The sequence below is a fragment of the Rhincodon typus genome, chromosome 20 (assembly GCF_021869965.1).
Source record: "Rhincodon typus isolate 14 chromosome 20, sRhiTyp1.1, whole genome shotgun sequence".
Taxonomy (NCBI): Eukaryota; Metazoa; Chordata; class Chondrichthyes; order Orectolobiformes; family Rhincodontidae; genus Rhincodon; species Rhincodon typus.
The window spans coordinates 29,101,613-29,120,879 of NC_063351.1; the positions used below are offsets into that span (position 1 = coordinate 29,101,613).

General features: G+C 40.9%; 1 protein-coding gene across 7 annotated transcripts in view; it reads left to right on the forward strand.

Moving 5' to 3' along the window:
- The window catches only part of LOC109935183 (arginyl-tRNA--protein transferase 1), a 217,805-nt gene that overhangs the window by 5,834 nt on the left and 192,704 nt on the right, over window positions 1–19,267 (forward strand). For all 7 annotated transcript variants that reach the window (XM_048608828.1, XM_048608825.1, XM_048608827.1 and 4 more), the window contains exons 2-3: window positions 5,122–5,185; window positions 14,055–14,117. In XM_048608828.1, the coding sequence (XP_048464785.1) occupies window positions 5,122–5,185; window positions 14,055–14,117 (127 nt within the window). The remainder of the gene's footprint in view (window positions 1–5,121; window positions 5,186–14,054; window positions 14,118–19,267) is intronic.

Consider the following 19,267-nt stretch of genomic DNA (forward strand, 5'->3'; position numbering starts at 1 on the left):
AGGGGAAAATGTCTTTGGTGGTGGCGTCGGATTGCAGATGGCGGAAGTGTCGGAGGATGAGAAGATGTTTCCATTGAACTACAAAAGTTTGTTCAGAAATTCAGTTGGACTCAACCTTGCTCTACCCCTAAATTACTACTCACTTGTGTAGTTGTTTATTGAAATTTTATTCCCATTGTCTGTTACCTTAAGCTGAAAGCAACCTGATTAAATGAAACAAAGGGTTAAAATTGGTCAGTTATTGCCTGAGCCCTTGGTCCTACATGGTCAGGCCAGCTGCATGTGCAATTATACAAAGATTGAGGTGTTCAACTGAAGCTGTCACTGACCACGCAAACTCTTGCATTTGAGACTCCTTCCCCCTCTGTTTTGTTTGCAAAGTTCATGTCAGGACTCCATGTTTCTCAAACGTTTTTAGGTGAAGGATATTTTCCAAATGGATTCATAACCACATACCTGCACCAAACTAAATTTGTAATAAACTCATTGTGCTGTTATATTTCAGAAGGTAAGATTGGTGACCTCTTGAAGTGACTTCCATAAGTGTTTTACAGGATGGATTTACATAGCGAATATTGATGTGATTCGTAATATGAAAACCTTTATCAATTCATCAACTGAAAGATGCCGTTTACTGGCTGTTTGCACTCGGGTATCACTGGGGTATCATTTGCTACTTGGTATGTGGCATTCTTATGATTGGGTTGCTATCAGAATTGAGGCCATGAAGCTCGGTTTAAGAAATATTCTAGATCCTTGTACAAAGCTGCCCAATCCCCACCCCTGCTTTTACTGTTGCTTCTATGACTATCTCCTCACTCAGGGTTCCCTGACAGTCAGAACCCCATTAATCCATTTTGATATTTCCAGCACTACTTTTTTCCCAATGGCTATCCAGTGATTCCTCCCACATGTCTTGCTAGAAACAGGATTTAGTGACATTATTCTACTTGACCCCTGGAGGGTTGACAGTTTGTATGGATTCTGTCATGAGAACCACTGCCTTAGTTTTCCACTGGCCAACTAAAGACAGCTGTATGAATGAGAGACTTCTCAATTAACTCACAATTCTAGTGTCCGTTTTCATTAAAATTTCTGTTTATCATTAATTTTCAATAATTAATCATTAGAGAGAGACCAATGGTGATGAGTTTAACCTAGGGTGAGGGAGGAGGTTGAGAAGGTGGGATCTTCGTGGTAAGATCAGATGGTGCAAGAATTGAACTTGTGCTGTTGGCATTATTCTACGTCAAAAGCCGGTTATCCAGCTAACTGACTGAGGCATGGTGACCCACTGGTTAAATGACCAGTTGTGTGTGTCTCATGGGAGAGTAGCGCTATTGTTCTCTGGGACTATGGTAACTTTTATAAAGGGGAGATCATGGGATTTCAGCAATGCTGATTTATCTATTACTCCCTTTACCAGTTGTACTGACTTTTTCTTGATGCTTCAATACAACTTCTGTGATATTTAGACGGCAACTTATTTCTTCAGTGACTATTCATTGAAGAAGTAATTCAAAGAAAAAAATGTGACAACAATCAAGCTCCTGTTTACATTTTTTCAATCTTCTCTGACTTCGTCTCTTTCTTTATTCCCTGAATAGCTGATTGGCAGGCTTTGTGCATCGATTCCTTGGCCCGTGATGCATTGGCAATGCATAAGTTGGACTTAATAACATTTATGGGAATAGGTATCTGAACACTGGTTTTGCTGGCAGTGAGTGGATTCTGTGTAAAATTAAGAGACTATTGGGTATCAGTTAGCTCAGTTGACTGGACGGCCAGTTTACAATGCAGAGTGATGCCAACAGCTTGGGTTCAGTTCCCATACCAGCTGAGGGTACTGTGAAGGACTGACCTTATCCTTTCCCCTCTCCTGAAACATGACCCTCAGGTTAATCCACTCCCAGTTGCCTCTCCAAAGGGAGAGCAGCCCTATGGTCTGGTAAAATTGTGGCGACTTTACCTTTTTTTTTGTATTAAAAGAATAAGATGTGGAGTAGTTTGTGTGGAAAGCTGTATTTCCTCTTCAAGATGATTGTTTTGTTGTAACTTTTCTAAAATTGTTATACATGTAAATATTATCAAATATGCTTTTGTAAACAAAATTATTCTAAACACTGAGTTGGATCGGTTCATATCTAGAAAAGTTAGATAAGCCAGGGTGCCTAAGTGAGTTCAGAGAATATTTTTATGATTGTTTCTTTGTACTGCATGTTCTGGAGCCAGCCTGAGTACAGACTACATTAAGGGTGGTTATTGTGCAACAAGACATGATTGATTAATGATCTCTAAGTGAAAATGCCCCCATCTAGCAGTGGCCTAATACGATAGAATTTTATATTCTGTTTGAGGGAGTTAGGAGTCGATGTGAGACTATTTTAAAAAATATGCAGGAAATTATGTGGACGCAAGAGCACACCAGGCCAAACTGAATTGTGAAATTAGGTTAAAGACAGGTAAGTGGAGATGTAATGGCAGACTTCTAAAGGGATGGCACTGAATGCACAAAGAAATATTTCAAAGAGTGAGAGAAATTTTTAGGGAATTGTTCACTATATAAAAATCAGAGCACCCATTTAAAACTGAGATGAGACAAGTCTTTCCTCTTAAGAGTTCTTTTGAACTCTTCCTGAAAAGGTAGCGGAGCAGTCTTTGAATATTTTGAAGGCAGAGGTGTATAGACTATTGATAAACAATAGGTGTAAGGTTCACAGATGGGCAGGAATGTTGATTTGAAGTCATAATCAGATCAGCCATGATCTTATTAGTTGGCAGAGCAATCTTGTCAGGTTGAATGGCCTACTCCTGTTCTTTGCTGTATGCAAGTTCCTCCCTTTACCCATGTCTTTGAATCTACCCTTTGGACTCTCAGGTAGTCAGGGTGGTGAAGAAGGCGTTTGGCATGCTTGCCTTTATTGGTCAGAACATTGAGTACAGAAGTTGGGATGACATTGTTGCAGCTGTACAGGACATTGGTGAGGCCACTTTTAGAATACTGCGTACAATTCTGGTGCCCTTCCAAAGGAAGGATGTTGTTAAACTTGAGAGGGTGCAGAAGAGATTTATAAGGCTGTTGCTAGGATTGGAAGGCTTGAGCTATAGGGAGAGGCTAAAAAGGCTGAGGCTTTTTTCCCTGGAACATTGGCTGTTGAGGGGTGACCTTATAAAAGTTTATAAAATCATGAGGAGCCTGGATAGGGTGAAAAGCCAAGGTCTTTTTCCTAGGTTTGGGGAGTTCAAAACTGGACGGCATAGGTTTAAGGTGAGAGAGGAAAGATTTAAAAAGGACCTGAGGGGTAACATTTTCACACCGAGGGTGGTGCGTGTATCAAACTACCTGCCGGAGGAAGTGGTGGAGACTGGTACAGTTTTAACATTTTGAAAGGCATCAGATGGGTACATGAATAGGAACTGTTTAGAGGGATATGGGCCAAATGCTGGCAAATGGAACTAGGTCAGACTGGAATGTCTGGATGGTGCAGAAGAGTTGGACCGAAGAGTCATTCAACATGGAAGCAGACCCTATGACAAGATAATAAAGCATTGCAAAACCTTGCTAAAACATTTTGCTTGGATTAGTTAATTTATAACTTGTTTTAAAAATGTAGAATTTTATTGATTTAAGGAAAAGGGTTCACTAGTCAGAATTTCAGAAGCAGGCAAGGATATTTTTAAATGAGATGATAATTAATTTCTGAATTACTTCAAATGACTAATCTGACTGGAGAGGAGGTGTAGAAGGGAGGGTTTCAGACACCTGGGGCATTGTGACTTATTTGGGGAGACACAATGCACTCAACCAAACGGGCCATTGTTATCTTGGGGAAAATATCTTTTCTTGTAAAGGAGAATCTAGACTAATTTGGCAGAGGGAATGACAACCACCATGAAACAGTGGAGAGGAGAAACGAGGTAGAAAGAGAATTAGGAAGGACAAATGGCAACAGAGCAAAGAATAACTTGAAATGGGGAGATCAAACTGGGCAAATGCAAAGCAGTCGGAGATGGGTTTGGAGTGCACGTACATAATTATACAGTATTGTAAATATGGTTATTGAAGTATAGGCACAATTTGGTATATAGCCATGTAAGTATACAGTATGCAGGCACAGTTCAGCATATGGATCTATGATATAGTGGCAACAACAGAGACCTGGATCAAAGAAAGTGAAGATTGAGATCTTGATGCTCAGGAAGATTAGAGAAGCAGTAGGGTTGCAGTATTGACTCAAGAATCAATTATCATACTGAAAAAAATCATAGAAACTTGTATCATGATTAGAGACCATGTGGCTGCTGTACCTGTTCTGGCTATTTGAAAAAGCATTTGTTTTCAGTCTCCTGTCCTTTGACTGTAATTTTCGTCATCCTTAAGTATCTCTTCAATGTCCTGCAAATCCTTTTGTGGAATAGGCTTCAACTATGTTATTTGGTGATATTCTAGATCCTGAAAACTCTGAATGAAAAGCTTTCTTATCTTCCCTCTAGACTTTATCCTGATGATTTTAAATCTGTCCCATAACTGGTTAATGACCTTCATGCCAAAAGGTTGTCTTAATTGAAGGAGTCAAATACAGATTCAATAACACCTCCATTCTGATAGAGAACGTATATTCACCTCCCCCCCCGTCTTATCTAGTTTATCTTTTTTTATTCACAATATCTTCATAAATCTCCTCCACATCTACCCTATTGTGTTCATATCCATTAATGTCAAGTGACCTGTTTTAATTCTGTTGGCTGAGTTGGTTTGTGCAATTTAGTTTTGATTTTCTGGCTTTTGTGGAGCATCTGCGTATAATGCAGCACACATGTAAACTGTCCAGCACAGTGTCACTCATGATTAAAACAAATCCTGATATGTTCTTTGCGGGAAGTGGAGAGGGAGATCTGTAACCACCAGATGAGTAGTGCAGGGAGACGACAAAACGCATAGAAATTGATGTGTAAAATGCCAGTTCAGCAAAGTTTGAAGGAAAACTGCAACAGTTTGTGTTTATGTTGTAATTTTCATAATAATTATGGCAAATTGGCTTTGCTGAGAATTCTTAACTTGTGACAATATTTGTTATTTTCGTTTTGTGTGCATTAATACTTAAAAATTTTATATTATAGGCATGTGGGCTCATACCATGTCAGTCCAGGACTATCAAGATCTAATTGACCGAGGGTGGAGGAGGCAAGTACTATTCTTGGATTATATTGTATATTAATGCCTGTTTGTATTCAGTATTGAAGAATTTGTATTTTCATCATATTGATCTTGCAGTTCTTCAGGCATCTGAAAATGACTTGTACCATTGAGATACTTTTGAATTGGTGTTAGGAAACATTGCAGCAGTTTGTATTTGGCATGTTCCCTTAAAAGAGCAGCTCAGTGGTTAGCACTGCTGCCGCACAGCACCACGGACCCGGCTACAATTCTAGCCTCGGGCGATTGTCTGTGTGGAGTTGGCACATTTTCCCCGTGTCTGTGTGTGTTTCTTCTGGTTGCTCCAGTTTCTTCCCACGGTCCAAAGGTGTACAGGTTAGGTGGATTGGCCACGCTAAAGTGTCCAGTGTCCAGGCATATAAAGGCTAGGTGGATTAGTCATGGGAAACGCAGGGTTACAGGGATGGGTTGGATGTTCTTCAAGTACACACCAACCCTCCGATGAGCCAAATGGCCTGCTCCCACACTGAAGGGATTCTATGATTCTATAGATTCTGTAAACAAGAACAGGACAAATGATTGAATAATCTGTTTTAGTGGCATTGCTGGAGTGAGATATGTCGTTCTGTATGTTTGCCTATCATTTAGTTTTGAACAATGCCATGGAATCTTTTGTTTACTAGAGAGACCAGATCAGGCCTCAAGTGGTACAGTACTGTCTCAGTTCCTGCAGATGCATCAGTATGAATTCTGTGGCCACGTTTTTGAAGTACAGATTGAATGCGTAAACTGTGACTTTGTGGCATGAGTGCCATTGCTGACCCAACTCAATTTTTTCTACTCATTCACAGGACGTGGGCATTGTTGGTCAGGCCAGAGGGCAGTCGACAGTCAGCTATTTACTGTGGGCCTGGAGTCATGTAGGCTAGACTGGTTAAGGACGGCAGATTTCCTTCCCTAAAAAATGTTAGTGAATGAGATGGGTTTTACTGACAGTTGGCAATGGTTCCATGGTTGTAATTAGACTCTTAATCCCACCATCTGCCATGGTGTGATTGAACTTGGGTCATTACCAGGACATTACCTAGCTCTCTGGATTAATAGTCTCATAATAGTACCATTAGGCCACCAGTTCCCCAGAATGAAGAAAAAATATGGGAATGTATGTAGGAATTGGCCTTTCAGCCTGTCAAGTCTATGCTCCTATTCAATTAATTCACAGCTAATCATCTATCTCAATGCCACATTTCCGCACTCACTTTCACTGTCTTCTGTACAAAACTTTGATTAGGTCACAGCTGGAGTGCTGTTTGTGGTTCTGGTCACCACATCACAGGAAGGATGTTATTGCAATGGAGAGAGTGCAGCGCAGATTCACCGGGATGATGGGATCGAGCAGCTTCTCTATGAAGAGAGGCTGAATAAGCTCGGGGTTGTTTTGTTTTAAAGAGCTGAGAGAGAACCAGATTGAGGTGTATCAGATTATAAGGGGCATGGGCAGGGTGGATAGAAAGCAGCTGTTCCCCTTAGCTGAAGGGTTAATAACAAGGGGATGTAATTTTAAGGTGAAAGGCAGAAGGTTTATACTGGATTTGAGGAAAGACTTGCCCACCCAGAGATTGGTGGGAATTTGGAATGCACTGCCTAGGAAGGTAGTTGACGTGGGCAAACTCTCAACCTTCAAAAATTACTTGGATGAACACTTGACCCACAGCCTTAAACGTTGCGATAATTCAAGTGCTGGAAAGTGGGACTAGTATAGATTTGAGTAGTTTTTGTTGATGCAAACTCAGTGGGCTGAAGAGCCTCTTCTATCCTGTCTGATTCCATGACCCTTCAAGTCATTACTCTCCAGAAACCTACAAATTTCTGTCTTGAATGTGTTCAATGACTAAGTTTCCAGCTCTTGGAATAGTCACTTGCACTGATTCTCACCAAGTGAAGAAATTCCTCCTTATCTCAATTTTAAATGGCCTTCCCAGTATCCTGTAATTATTTCCCCTGGTTTTACACTCCATAACGAGGGGAAACATCTTGTCTATATCATACCATCTAAGAATCTTGTAAGTTTCAATGAGGTCAGCCCGCATTCTGCAAAACTCAAGGAAATACAGACCCAGTCTCCTCAATATCTGAACAAAACATCATAAGACAATCATCCTACCCCAGGAATTAATCTAGAGAACTGCTGTTGCATTGCCTCAGAAGTACATCCCTTCCTTAGATAAAGACACCATAGGCCAGGGAAGATCTCACCAAGGCTCAGTACAACTGCAGCAAGAGATCTTTTAATCATAGTCAAATCCCCTTGTTATGAAGGCCAATGTATCATTTGCCTTCTTGATCAGGAACATAACAGGAGTAGGCCATTCTGCCCATTAAGTAAAAAGTTTTCTCCTTAGCTTGGTCCTAACTGGCATCCTCCTTATTTTTGTATTCCTTGGTTCTAGACTCCCCAACCGAGGAAGCATCTTGCCTGCATCTACCCAGTTTATGCTTTAATTATTGTCTAAGCTTCAGTGTGATCACCTCTCATTCTTCAAAATATTAGAGAATACATGTCCATTTGCCCCAATCTCTCCATGTGACACTCCCATCATTTCAGGAACAAGTCTGGTGAATCTTCACTGCACCCTGTCTGTGACAAGTATATTCTTCCGTGGGATTGTGTTTCAATAACAGTCGAGATCAGTGAGTGATGAAAATAGCCTCTTTATTGAGCATCCGCAGTAGCACCGTTTGAGGTGGCAATGGAATCCGAAGTGTAGTTTTACAGTAGCCTCTTTATACACAGTTCTTGCATACATTAAAATTTTAGCACTGAAAGGTCTGAGCCATGAGGGAAGATTGGATGGGCTTGGGCTGTTTTCCTTGGAGCAGCTAAAGCTGAGGGGACCTGATTGTCCCCCAATTTTACATGACTCTTGGGTAGGTTGAATAGGAAGGCACCTTTCCGTTAATAGAGGGGTCACTAGCCACGGGGCATTGATTTAAGGCGTAGTTGTATATATTGTACGCGAAAGTTTATGTGACATCTGTCCTGGGGAAGCAGGAGATGGTTTAAGCACTTGTTTAATGCTGGCTGTTACCCTTGATGGGCTTAGAATGTCTGTCCCGCCTGAGCTTGCATAATTAAGAAGTGTTAGTCCTTTTTTTAAAAGTTAGTAATGTTAGTGAAAATACTACACCTATGTGATCTAAATAAGTGAGAAATTATACGTGTACTAAATTAAAGGTGTAGAGGATATTAAACTGATCTCCTGTAGCTAGGTCATGAGATTTCATTTACTATTGCTGGTTTAAACAGTTCTTACATATTCATTCATGCAGTTTCATGAAAGCACTGTTTTGATGGTAAGTTTCTTAAAGGTAGTAGCAGCCCTATTTAATATGTATCTAAAAATTACATACTAGTTGAGGAAACTGATGTCTACAACCTATTCAGGTCCCAAGAGATGGTTGCTAAGGACTAATTTAATAGCATAATCTTTCCGTAGTTTCGAGTGGGTTGTGGAGACACGATGGTGAGGATGGCATTGTTCTGAGTAGGTTACGGCATTAACACTTATTCAGGGGTAAGCTTTGATACAGAAACAATTCTAAACACTGCTGCAGCATTGGCTGATTTTAAGAATTGAAAGGTGTAAAGAAACAGTAATGGGTTAGAAGGGATGTTTAATTTAGTTTATAAAATATCCTACAAAAATGTGGATTGTGAATGGAAACGCAATATAGTAAACATAGTGTGCTTGTGAGTGAGTTGGTAAAGAGAATCCTATTACAATGTCTCACATTTTCTTTAGGTAATAGTACAGAAATACTCCAAGTGCAATCTAACTAAGGTCCTATACAATTGAAGCAAGACTTTTCTATCCCTTGGTACTCAAATCCTCTTGTGGTAAAGACTTATTAAACTCATAGGTGTTTACTGCACAGGAGGAGGCCATTCTGCTCATTGAGTTTGCACTAGTCAAGAAAGATAACTACACTGATCCCATTTTCCAGGCCTTAGTCCAGGATACTATGATAACGTAAGTAAATACCTAAATACTACTAAAATATTGTGACTTGAGCACGCTTTTAGACAGAGCTCCAGATACTTCCCCCAACCTCTGGATAAAAAAGATTCTCCTTGACTCTCCTCTTGGTCATCTATCTCTTGCCTTAAATCTATGCCCTGTGGCTATTGACCCCTCTATTAATGGAAAGGTGCCTTCCTATTCAACCTACCCAAGAATCATATAAAACTGGGGGACAATCAGGTCCCCTCACAGCCTTAGCTGCTCCAAGGAAAACAGCCCGAGCCCATCCAATCTTCCCTCATGGCTCAGACCTTCTGGCCGAGATAGCATCATGATAATTCTCCTCTGGACCCTCTAGTGTAATCACATCCTTCCTATAATGTGGTGACCAGAACAGCATGCAGTATTCCAGTTGTGGCCTAACCTAGGTTTTATATACTTTCCGTGTAATCTCCCCTGTACATGTATTCAATGTTTTTAGCTAATAAATTTCTACTTCCTGCCTCTCTCCTAATTTTGGAACCGACATTTTTGTTTTCCCTTGTATCCCATAGGATCTTACTTTCTTGACCAGTCTGCTATGCGGGGCCGTATTCAAAAGCCTTGGTAAAGTCCATGTAGACCACATCAAATGCATTACCCTCAACACACCTGGTTATCTCCTCTTTCTTAAAAAAAAGGTTCAATTTGACAAACATAACTCCCTTAACAATCCATATTGACTATCCCTAATTAATCAGTGTCTCTTCAAATTTTCTTATTCTCCTCTGGGATGTGGGTGTCGCTGGCTAGTTGGATTTGTTGCCCTTCAGAGGGTGGTGGTGATTTACTTCCTTGGAATTCATGTGCAGTAGGTAGACCCACAGTATTGTTAGATAGGGAATTCTAGGATTCTTACCCTGCAACAGTGAAGGAATGGTGATAGATTTGCAAATCAGGATGGTGAGTGGCTTGGAGGGGAACCTACAGGTGTTGGTGTTCCCGTGTATCTGCTGCTGTTGTCTTTCTACTTGGAAGTCATTGTGGATTTGGAAGGGGCTGTCTAGAGATCTTGTCAAATTTTTGCAGTGCGTCTTGTAGATAGTATACATTGCTGCAACTGAGCATTGGTAGTGGAGGGAGTGCATCCTTATGGATGTGGTGCTAGTCAAGTGGGTTGCTTTGTCCTTGGTGGCGTCAAGCTTGAGTGTTGTTGGAGTTGCACTCATCCAGGCAAATGGAAGGTGGTGCAGGGGGTTGGGGGAGTTGGGGGGGTTGGGAGGTGGCTGACTTGAGGCATGTAGATGGTGGACAGGGTTTTGGGAGTTATGATTGAGTTATTCGTTGCAGTATTCCTTGGAACCAGAGAGGCAGCGCACAATGCTACAGTTAACACTTACTGTCGTAGAAGCACCTATCTAATACCATGACTATGGGATCCCCTATTACTATTGCTCTTTCACTCTTCTTCCTCCTGTGATTCCACAGAGAGTCGTCTTTGGCTGCACTCCCCTGAGGATCTCCCTTAATTATCCAACATAGAAATCTGATTTAATAAGTAAAATTGAACTTCTGTATTTCTTGCCTGGTTCTCTTAGACACCCTGGTAGATATACATTCTCTGTCTGTACACTCCTAACTTGGTGTGACCACTCCTCTAAATGTCTAGTGAAATTCATCAGCGTCCTCTGTTTCCTCCATGACAAGATGTCGATGATGGTTCCCACTGATGGTAATATGATGAAATCATTTTGAGGTCAAGACAGGGGTGAAATGGGGATATATTGTTTCCCCCAACCCTTTCATCCACTTGCATCATCACCATTCTTCATCTTTACAAGAACAAGCTTCCCAGTGCTGTAAACATTGTCTACAGGATGGATGGAAAACTTTCAACTTCAACTGTTTGAAATCCAAGAAGAAAATGATACTAGCCTCACTTATGGAACTTGAGCATGGGTGACGATGTCATCTCTAACCTTCTAAGAGAATCGTCAAGCCTGTCCTAATGCCTTTGCGAAAACAGAAGAATTAGTCTTGGTCTCAGCCTCAACAGAAAGACTCAAATCCCTTATCAAGGGATTTGTTCCAAGTCAAGTTCTGGTCCATTCCTTCATTAAGATCAATGGAGAAATTGTCTCAATTGTGGAATACTCTCTCTACCAGTGAAGCTGTCTCTCATTAAAGGCTGGTATTGATGCAGAGATTTCAACATCATATCCAGTTGATGAATGCTGCCTTTGGACACTTAAGGATGAGAATCTTCAACCTGTGGTATCCATACTGACACCAAGATCCTTGTGTATAAGGCAGTCATCCTGAAGAAGTCATCTTCTATATGGCTCCATAACTTAGACTACATACAGACCTCAAGACTCTTGAAGTACCATCAATGTTGTTTGGGACCAAGTCTCAGCATCACCTGGAAAGACAGGCATGCTAACATCAACACCCTTGAAGCAGTTAACAAAATCAGCTTTGAGGCCACAATCATCTAAAACCACCTCTACTGGGTTGGCCACATGCTTTAAGATGCCTGACTTCCGACGACTGAAGCAATCTTCTTCACCGAGCTCATTCGAGCAAGAGGAAGACAAAGGAAGTGTTTCAAAGACTCCCTGAAGGCTTCCCTCAAGAAATGCAACATAGATGCGTAGGAGACCCTTATTCAGAAGAAACTGACTTGGAGAAACCCCTGAATGAAGGGACACAATTCTTTGAAAACACCTGGCAGCTGGAGGACGTACAGAGAAGGAACCGGAGAAAGGAATTCCAATAATCTCGAGACCAGTTCCACCTGCCAAGTGTTTGGTTGGAAATGCAACTATAGGATCGGGTTCATTAGCTATGCAAGGACCCACAGAACCCAGGACCAGTGACATGGAATTCCCAAGGTGGACAATCATACTCCAGTTCTGGAATCCAGACCTCAAGCTTCTACAACTAGTGACACTTCCTGCAGATGCACTCATCTAGGACACGCAGTGTTAATTACTGCAGAATGTCTATTCTGCTTGGGAGAATGCACCTGCCATAACCTAGTTGTTGAAAAGTTATTTATTACAATTTAATAACTTACCAGTTACTCAGTTCTCAGCTTCTTCCCCAGTTCTCTGTGCAAAGAACTGAATTCTTGCACACTCTGTTCCCTTGTAGTTTTTCAACTGCCACTCTTCTAGATGCTGAAAAACTGAGAAAAAGAAAGGAGCACCCTTTCTCTCCTCAACTCCCCTACTCAGGTTTACACTCTGTTTTAGCTGCACTCCATTCTAATTTTGCATCTTAATTATGTTCATGAATAAAAGTGTTGATATTTATGTCTACTTGAACTTTTCTCATTCTCAGTAGTTTTCCACATGTTGACCATAATGAAACCAAATACAAATCCTCTTCTGAGCTGTTGACGTTTATGTTGAATAAAGTCCTTTTGTTTCTTGTACAAACTCCCAAACACCAGCTCCCTTTCTACCATCGATTGCAGCCGCAGAAAAAAGCAGCTCCAAAATGGCGGCAGCAGAATAGGCAACGTTCGGGCTCCTGTATCTGGGCTTGTCCTTCTCACCAGTGTTTTTCTTTTTTCCTGTTTCCTTCTACCCCTTCTCTTTCCTCAAACTTACCTGATAAAGAGAGCTCTTCAGCAGGAGCTGGACTCCTGGGCTCCAGATCGGCGGTGGCGGTGTTTTTCAGAGGCAGTATGGCTGTGGACATGGTTGGTCAGCCTGTGAAACCTGGAGCAGGACTCTCATTTCCATCAGAGTAGGCCCCTGACAGCGGTATAGCGTGGGCTGGGAAGCCCAGAGCGGGTCATTCTCTCGGCAGCATGGTGTGAGCTGGTGTGGCCCAGAGTGGGACCCTGGCAGTGGTATGCTGTAGCAGTAGAGAAGGAAAAGTTGGATTTTTTTTAAAAAAAATTCTGTGAATGGTGCTTATGTACAAGCAATGGTACGCGCTTTTCACTATTTTATATTGAATGTAAGTGACAATAAAAGATATTCAAATTATCATGATGACCTTTATCAGTTAAGGATTAATAGTATGTTTTAGTTACATTACTCTTTTCTTTCCAAGTTTTTTTTTTCCTAACAGTCCTTCAAAGTTTAGTACTGAAACTTTTCAAGTTCTTGTTCTAATGTTGTGTGTGCGCTAAAATTCTGACCTGTTGAGGTACAGTGTGCTGCATTTATGATTCCTAACTTTTCATTTTACAAGCTAATTTGAGCAGCAAGTGGATCCCATCCTATTTAGTTAAGTGATTTTGTCTGTAAAATTTAAACTGTGATAAGCTAATTGTGATTCTATGGAGCATTATAGTGTAATTCTAAACCACATTACCAAAGAAAAATAGGTAATCACAAGCTATATGTTCTTGATGCAAAGTCAAGAAAGTCATGTGCATTGCAAACCAGTATCAAGTCAACTGAGCTAACCAATCCCCTTTTTTTTTCCTTTTTAAAAAAAAAGTAGCATGTCAGACAACATGTTTGGAGCTTGGAATGAACAAAAGGCAGATGGGGACTGACAGTGGTGTTAATGAAGTAGAGCAGAGGAGAGAGTTTGAATGGTACAGAGTGATTGATTCCTATCCATACGGGCATCATCTTGTCTGGCAAAAGAACCATTTGGCCGGCTTGACACTGTGTGGATGGAATTTCCAAAAAACCTACAGTTAATGAAGGGAGAGTAAGCCAAGTGAATTCATCATAAAAAGGAAAATTCTTGTGTTAATTTATTCCGACATTGTGCTTCTCCCAACTGACTTGAACAGAAGCTGAGCAGTTGATCATTTACCTATCTGTTGGTGTATGCTGCAGGAAACCTAGTCTGTTTAGTGATGTGTGAATTTCATTTACATTATAGCTGTATAATCTTCTAACATAGAGTTTAATCTATTTCAGGAGTGGTATGTATGTTTATAAACCCACAATGAATCGAACATGTTGTCCTCAGTATACAATAAGGTAAGAATCATGTTTACACATAGCCGTTTGTATTTCCTGCTTTCTTGCTAGTTTTTCTGTATGGTGTATGAGGCACAGCATTATTGGAAATGGATATTTGTGGACTAGGATATGGAACTTTTTGGATACTTTCTGGATTTGAAAAGGGTATTTAACCATGTGGTTTCTTGGAAAATGAAATCATTAGCTTTGTGTACTGTGATCTACCTGCTGCTTACAGAAACATGGCTTTGGAAAAGCCTTTGGAGAGACCTCTGTGCTGTGATACGTGTGCAACAACATTTTGAGTCTAAACTAGGCAGTTTGCAATCTTATGTATGACCCAAAATTAACTACTTAGTATATACATACTGCATCACTATTGAGACCATCTATTTCTAGCTCTGTAACATTGCTTGACAACTTAGCAAACTTGTCACACGATTGTTATCTTTGGACTTGATTATTTAACTGCACACTTGGTCTTCCACGTTTTTATAGCCCATGCCATTACTGTGCCAAACTCTGTTCTGTTATCACTTTTTTGTTCTTGTTAACTGAAATTAGTTCCTATTTGAACATATTCGGAGCAGAAGTAGGCCATTCAGCTGCTCAAGCTTGCAGCACCATTCACAAGATCTGTTTGTGTTTCGAATTCCAATATACTGCTGATAATCTTAGATTCTTGTCAGGCAAGGGAATTAATCTACCCGCTAAAATATCAATGACCCCATCTCCAGTGTCTGAGACAAAGTTCCTTTTGAGGAAAAAATACCTTCTCACTTCTGTCCTAAAATCCTGAATTTTTAAACAATGCCCTCCAGTTTTGGACTCCCCCACATTGCCAAGACTTTTTAGCATCTTTGTACACTACAATGAGCTCCCTTCTGAACTCCCAGAGAAAGAAGCCCAGTCTGGTCAACCTTTCCTCAAGACCACCTACTCATTCCAGGTGTTAATTTGGTGAACATTCCCTGAATAACCTCCTATGCATTTACATCCATCCTTTTAATAAGGCAACTAAAACTGCACACACTATTTGAGATGAGGTTTGAACAACTCCCGGTTTAACCAAAACACAACATTCTTACTTTCATGTTCAATTCCTCTCATAATAAAGGATAGCTTTCCATTAGCCCGTTTAATTGCTGTATCTGCATACTAACCTTTTTGTGAATTATGCACTGAAACACCTAGATCTCTGCACACCTTGGAATCTTGTAATCTTTCTTCATTTGATTAATCCTTTTTTTTTCTATTCTGCTGGCCAAAGTGAACAGCTTCCTTTTCCCAATTTCTACTCCATTTTTAAGAATTCGGCCCACTCTCTCAACCCATCTATATCATCTTCAACCTCTGTGTACTATTCACACCTATCTTTGTGTCATCTGCAAATTTAGTTACTATGCCTTCACTCCCCTTATCTAACTAATTGATATAATTATAAAGAGCTGGAGCTCCAGCGCAAATCCCTTTGGGATGACCCATTATCACATTCTGAAATCAGAAAAACACCTATTTATGCGTACTGTGTTTACTGCCAACCATCTATCCATGTTCCTATCTTAACGAGTATGCCATGAACTCCTATTTTGCACAGAACCTTTTTGATGTGACATCTTGTCAAATGCATTTGAGAAATCCAAGTCCAGAAGTCTACAGTCTTCCCTTTAGTTTCATTGTATGTTACAACTTCAAAGAATCCCAATTAATAGTTTAAACATGGTTTTCCTCTTCATAAAACAGTAGAAACTCGTCCCAGTTACCTTCAGATTCACTAACTATCCAGTTATAATCTCCTTGATTGATTGATTTGAACATCTTCCCCATGACAGGTGTCAACCTAGTGCCCCATTGTTTCCTGTTTTCTGCCTCCTTTCCTTGGTTAGAGAAGTTATTATTTGCGGTTTTCCAGTCTGTTGGAACCATTCCTGAATTTAGTGAATTTTGGAAAATTTGAGCACCAAAGCATCTTATACCTTCTTTGTAGCCTTTTTTTTTAAGAAACCCTAGAAATGATGTCTACCAGGACCCAGAGACATCACAGCCGACGGCTCCATTGGTTTTCTCAGAACCAGTTCCACAGTGATTGTAATTTTATCAAGTTCCCTTTCCCTTCCACTACCTGATTTTTGATCTTCTGTGATGAAGGCAGAATCAAAATATTTGTTCTTTTCACCCACCATTTCCTTATTATCTGCTGTTAACTCCCATTCTCAGTCTTTGGAAAATTGACACTTCATTTGCTCTTTTTTCGTTTCTTTTTAAATACCTGTAGAAACCTTCTTATCTGTTTTTTTTTACTTTTCTTGCTAGCTTCTCTCACAGCTAGCTGCTTTTTCCTGATTAACCTTTTAATTTTGCACGTCAAGTGACTAGATGGAAGATAAAAGATGGCAAATCATCATTTACTAATTATATGGGTTTTTCCCTGAGTCTGATGCTTTTCTTAACTTTAATTAACCATGGATGGTAGGTCCTCTTCATTCTGTACTGAGCACTTAACAGACTGCAGTCAGGACTAAGAACATAAGAATTTGTTGCTTGCTACAACCTGACGGGGAAAGTTTTTTTTATTCCAAAGCTGTGCACTTTGACAAAGTTCAATCAAATCTGAACAAGCCCAAGAGCACTTTCTGAACATTCACCAGTGTCATGTGACTCACCTCTTCAAGGGACACTGTCCCAATATAACATACACCAATTACAATACAAAACACCCCTGCACCTTTACTTTAAAACTTGCCCTTAAAGAGACAACCCCAGTTTTTGCGTAGTTCCGAACACAGCGTATATGCATAAGCAGCAAAACTATTTACAAGGACATGGTGCACAGTCCTGTTAGGTACAACAACCAGGAGAATCATTTCATAAGAAGCTGTTTGGCTGGTACCTGTTTTGTATCAGCTATCTTTCTACTTCTGTGTTGGGGGAGACTGAGGGGTGGTCCTGGGAACCTTGGGTAAAGAGGACTAGTCCTTAAAGAGCTACAGACAGGTTTTTCCACAGGGGCAGGTATCTTCACTCTTTAGTGGGTTACTTCAGGGATAGTGTGCTGCCTTCAGGAAGCAAAGTTGAGGCCCTGTGATGCTGGATGGTTCCAATATTTGGGGGTATGCTGTTAACAGCTGATCGGCATCCCCAAGCCACATGATCTTGTCCCGTGTGTGGACTGTGTAGGAAATGGGACCTGTCTGGGCCAGGACCGTAGCAGGTACCCACTTGTCAGTCGTGGTTTAGCTCCGGACCAGTACTTGGTCAACCTAATGAAGAAAGCACCTCTTGGAGTTAATTTTCCTTCTGGACATCTGGGGTTATTGTGGCATGAAATGTGTTTTGGTACATGGCTATACCAAAACACCATTCTTGATTGATGACTGACTAATGATCAGGGGTCCCTCTTTGACACTTTCAGTGAATGCTTTAACGATTGTAGAAAACTTTCCACAACTATTGGTTGAGAGATGATAGGGTACTGACTTAATGTGCTACATTTCATGGAGTCAGTAAATTCCTACATGAGGAACTGAGGACTATTGCCACACATTCTGCTAAGGATTACTGAACCTCGCAAATGTTTTGTCCAGTTTCTCGATTCTCAGGTCTGCAAGACTGGACTTCATTACTGCTACCTCTAACCTCTTAGAATGAGCATCAATTGCCTTCAGCAGCATTTGACCCTCAAAGGGGTTGGCAAAATCCATGTAGGCATGTTGCCACAGTTCTCCCAGGGATGTCCTGACAACAGTGGCTGTGCATTTCTATTTTTGACATAAGCCTTGCATGAGCTAGCTTTTTCATCGATTGGGTTTCTCTGTTTGGCCACCATAAATAGTTCCTAGTGAGTTCCTTCATCCTCACCCCTCCTGAATCACCCCAGGGCACGACTCCAGTGCCTTGTATCATATGTTTAGAGGGACGATCACTCTCATTCCCCATTGTACACTGTCCGTTCTGAACTGCGAACTTCCATCTACCGTAACACGTGTGGCTTAAGTTCTGAGTTGTTAGTGTTGGATCTCTTTTTAGTACCAGATCCATCACCTGGCTTAAAACGGGGACATTTCTGGCATCAGTCTTCACTTAGAGTCATAGAGTCACACAGCATGGAAACATACTCTTTTGTCCATGTCATCCGAGCCGACCAGACATCCCAATCTGACCTCGTCCCATTTTGCCTATATCTCTCTCTAAGCCTTTGCTATTCATGTGCCCACCCAGATGCCATTTAAATGTTGTAATTGTACTTGTCTCCGCCTTTTCGTCTGGCAGCTTGTTCCATATACACACCACTCCCTGCATTAAAATGTTATACCAGAGGTCCTTTTAAATCCTTCACCTCTCATGATAAACCTGTGTCCTTTAGTTTTGGATTCCCCCACCAAAAGCTGCCTTCACCACCATGTCTACCTGCGACTCCATTTGCAAGGAACTATGCACCTGAACCTCAAGATTTCTTTGTTCGGCAGCACTCCCCAGGGCCCTACCATTAATTGTATAAGCCCTGCACTGGTTTGCCGTACCAAAATGCAAAACCTCACATTTATCCAAATTAAACTCTATCTGCCACTCCTCAGCCCTTTGGCCCATCTGATCAAGGTACCATTGTATTCTGAGGTAATATTCTTCACTATTCACTACACCACCTATTTTGCTGTCATCTGCAAACTTACTAACCATTCCTCCTATATTCACATCCAAATAATTTATTTGAAATTCAAAATGTAGTGGACTCAACGCTGATCCATGTGGCACACTACTGATCAGAGGCCTCCAATATGAAAAACATCCATCCACCATCATCCTACATTTCAAAGTAATTTTGTATCCAATTGGCTAGCTCCCCCTGGATCCCATGAGATCTAACCTTACTAACTAGTCTACCACATGGAACCTTGGCGAATGCTTTGTGAAGTCCATTTAGACGTCTACTGCTCTGCCTTCAATCTCTGTCACCTCTTCAAAAAAACTCAATCGAGTTAGTAAGACACGATTTTCTACTCCGAAGCCATGCTGACTATCCCTCATTAGTTCTGGCCTTTCCAAATACATGTAAATTCTGTCCCTTATGTCCTCCAACAACTAGCCCACCACTGACTTAAGGCTGTCTGGTCTGTAGTTTCCGAGCTTTTCCTTAGAGCTTTTCCTTAGAGCTTTTCCTTAGAGCTTTT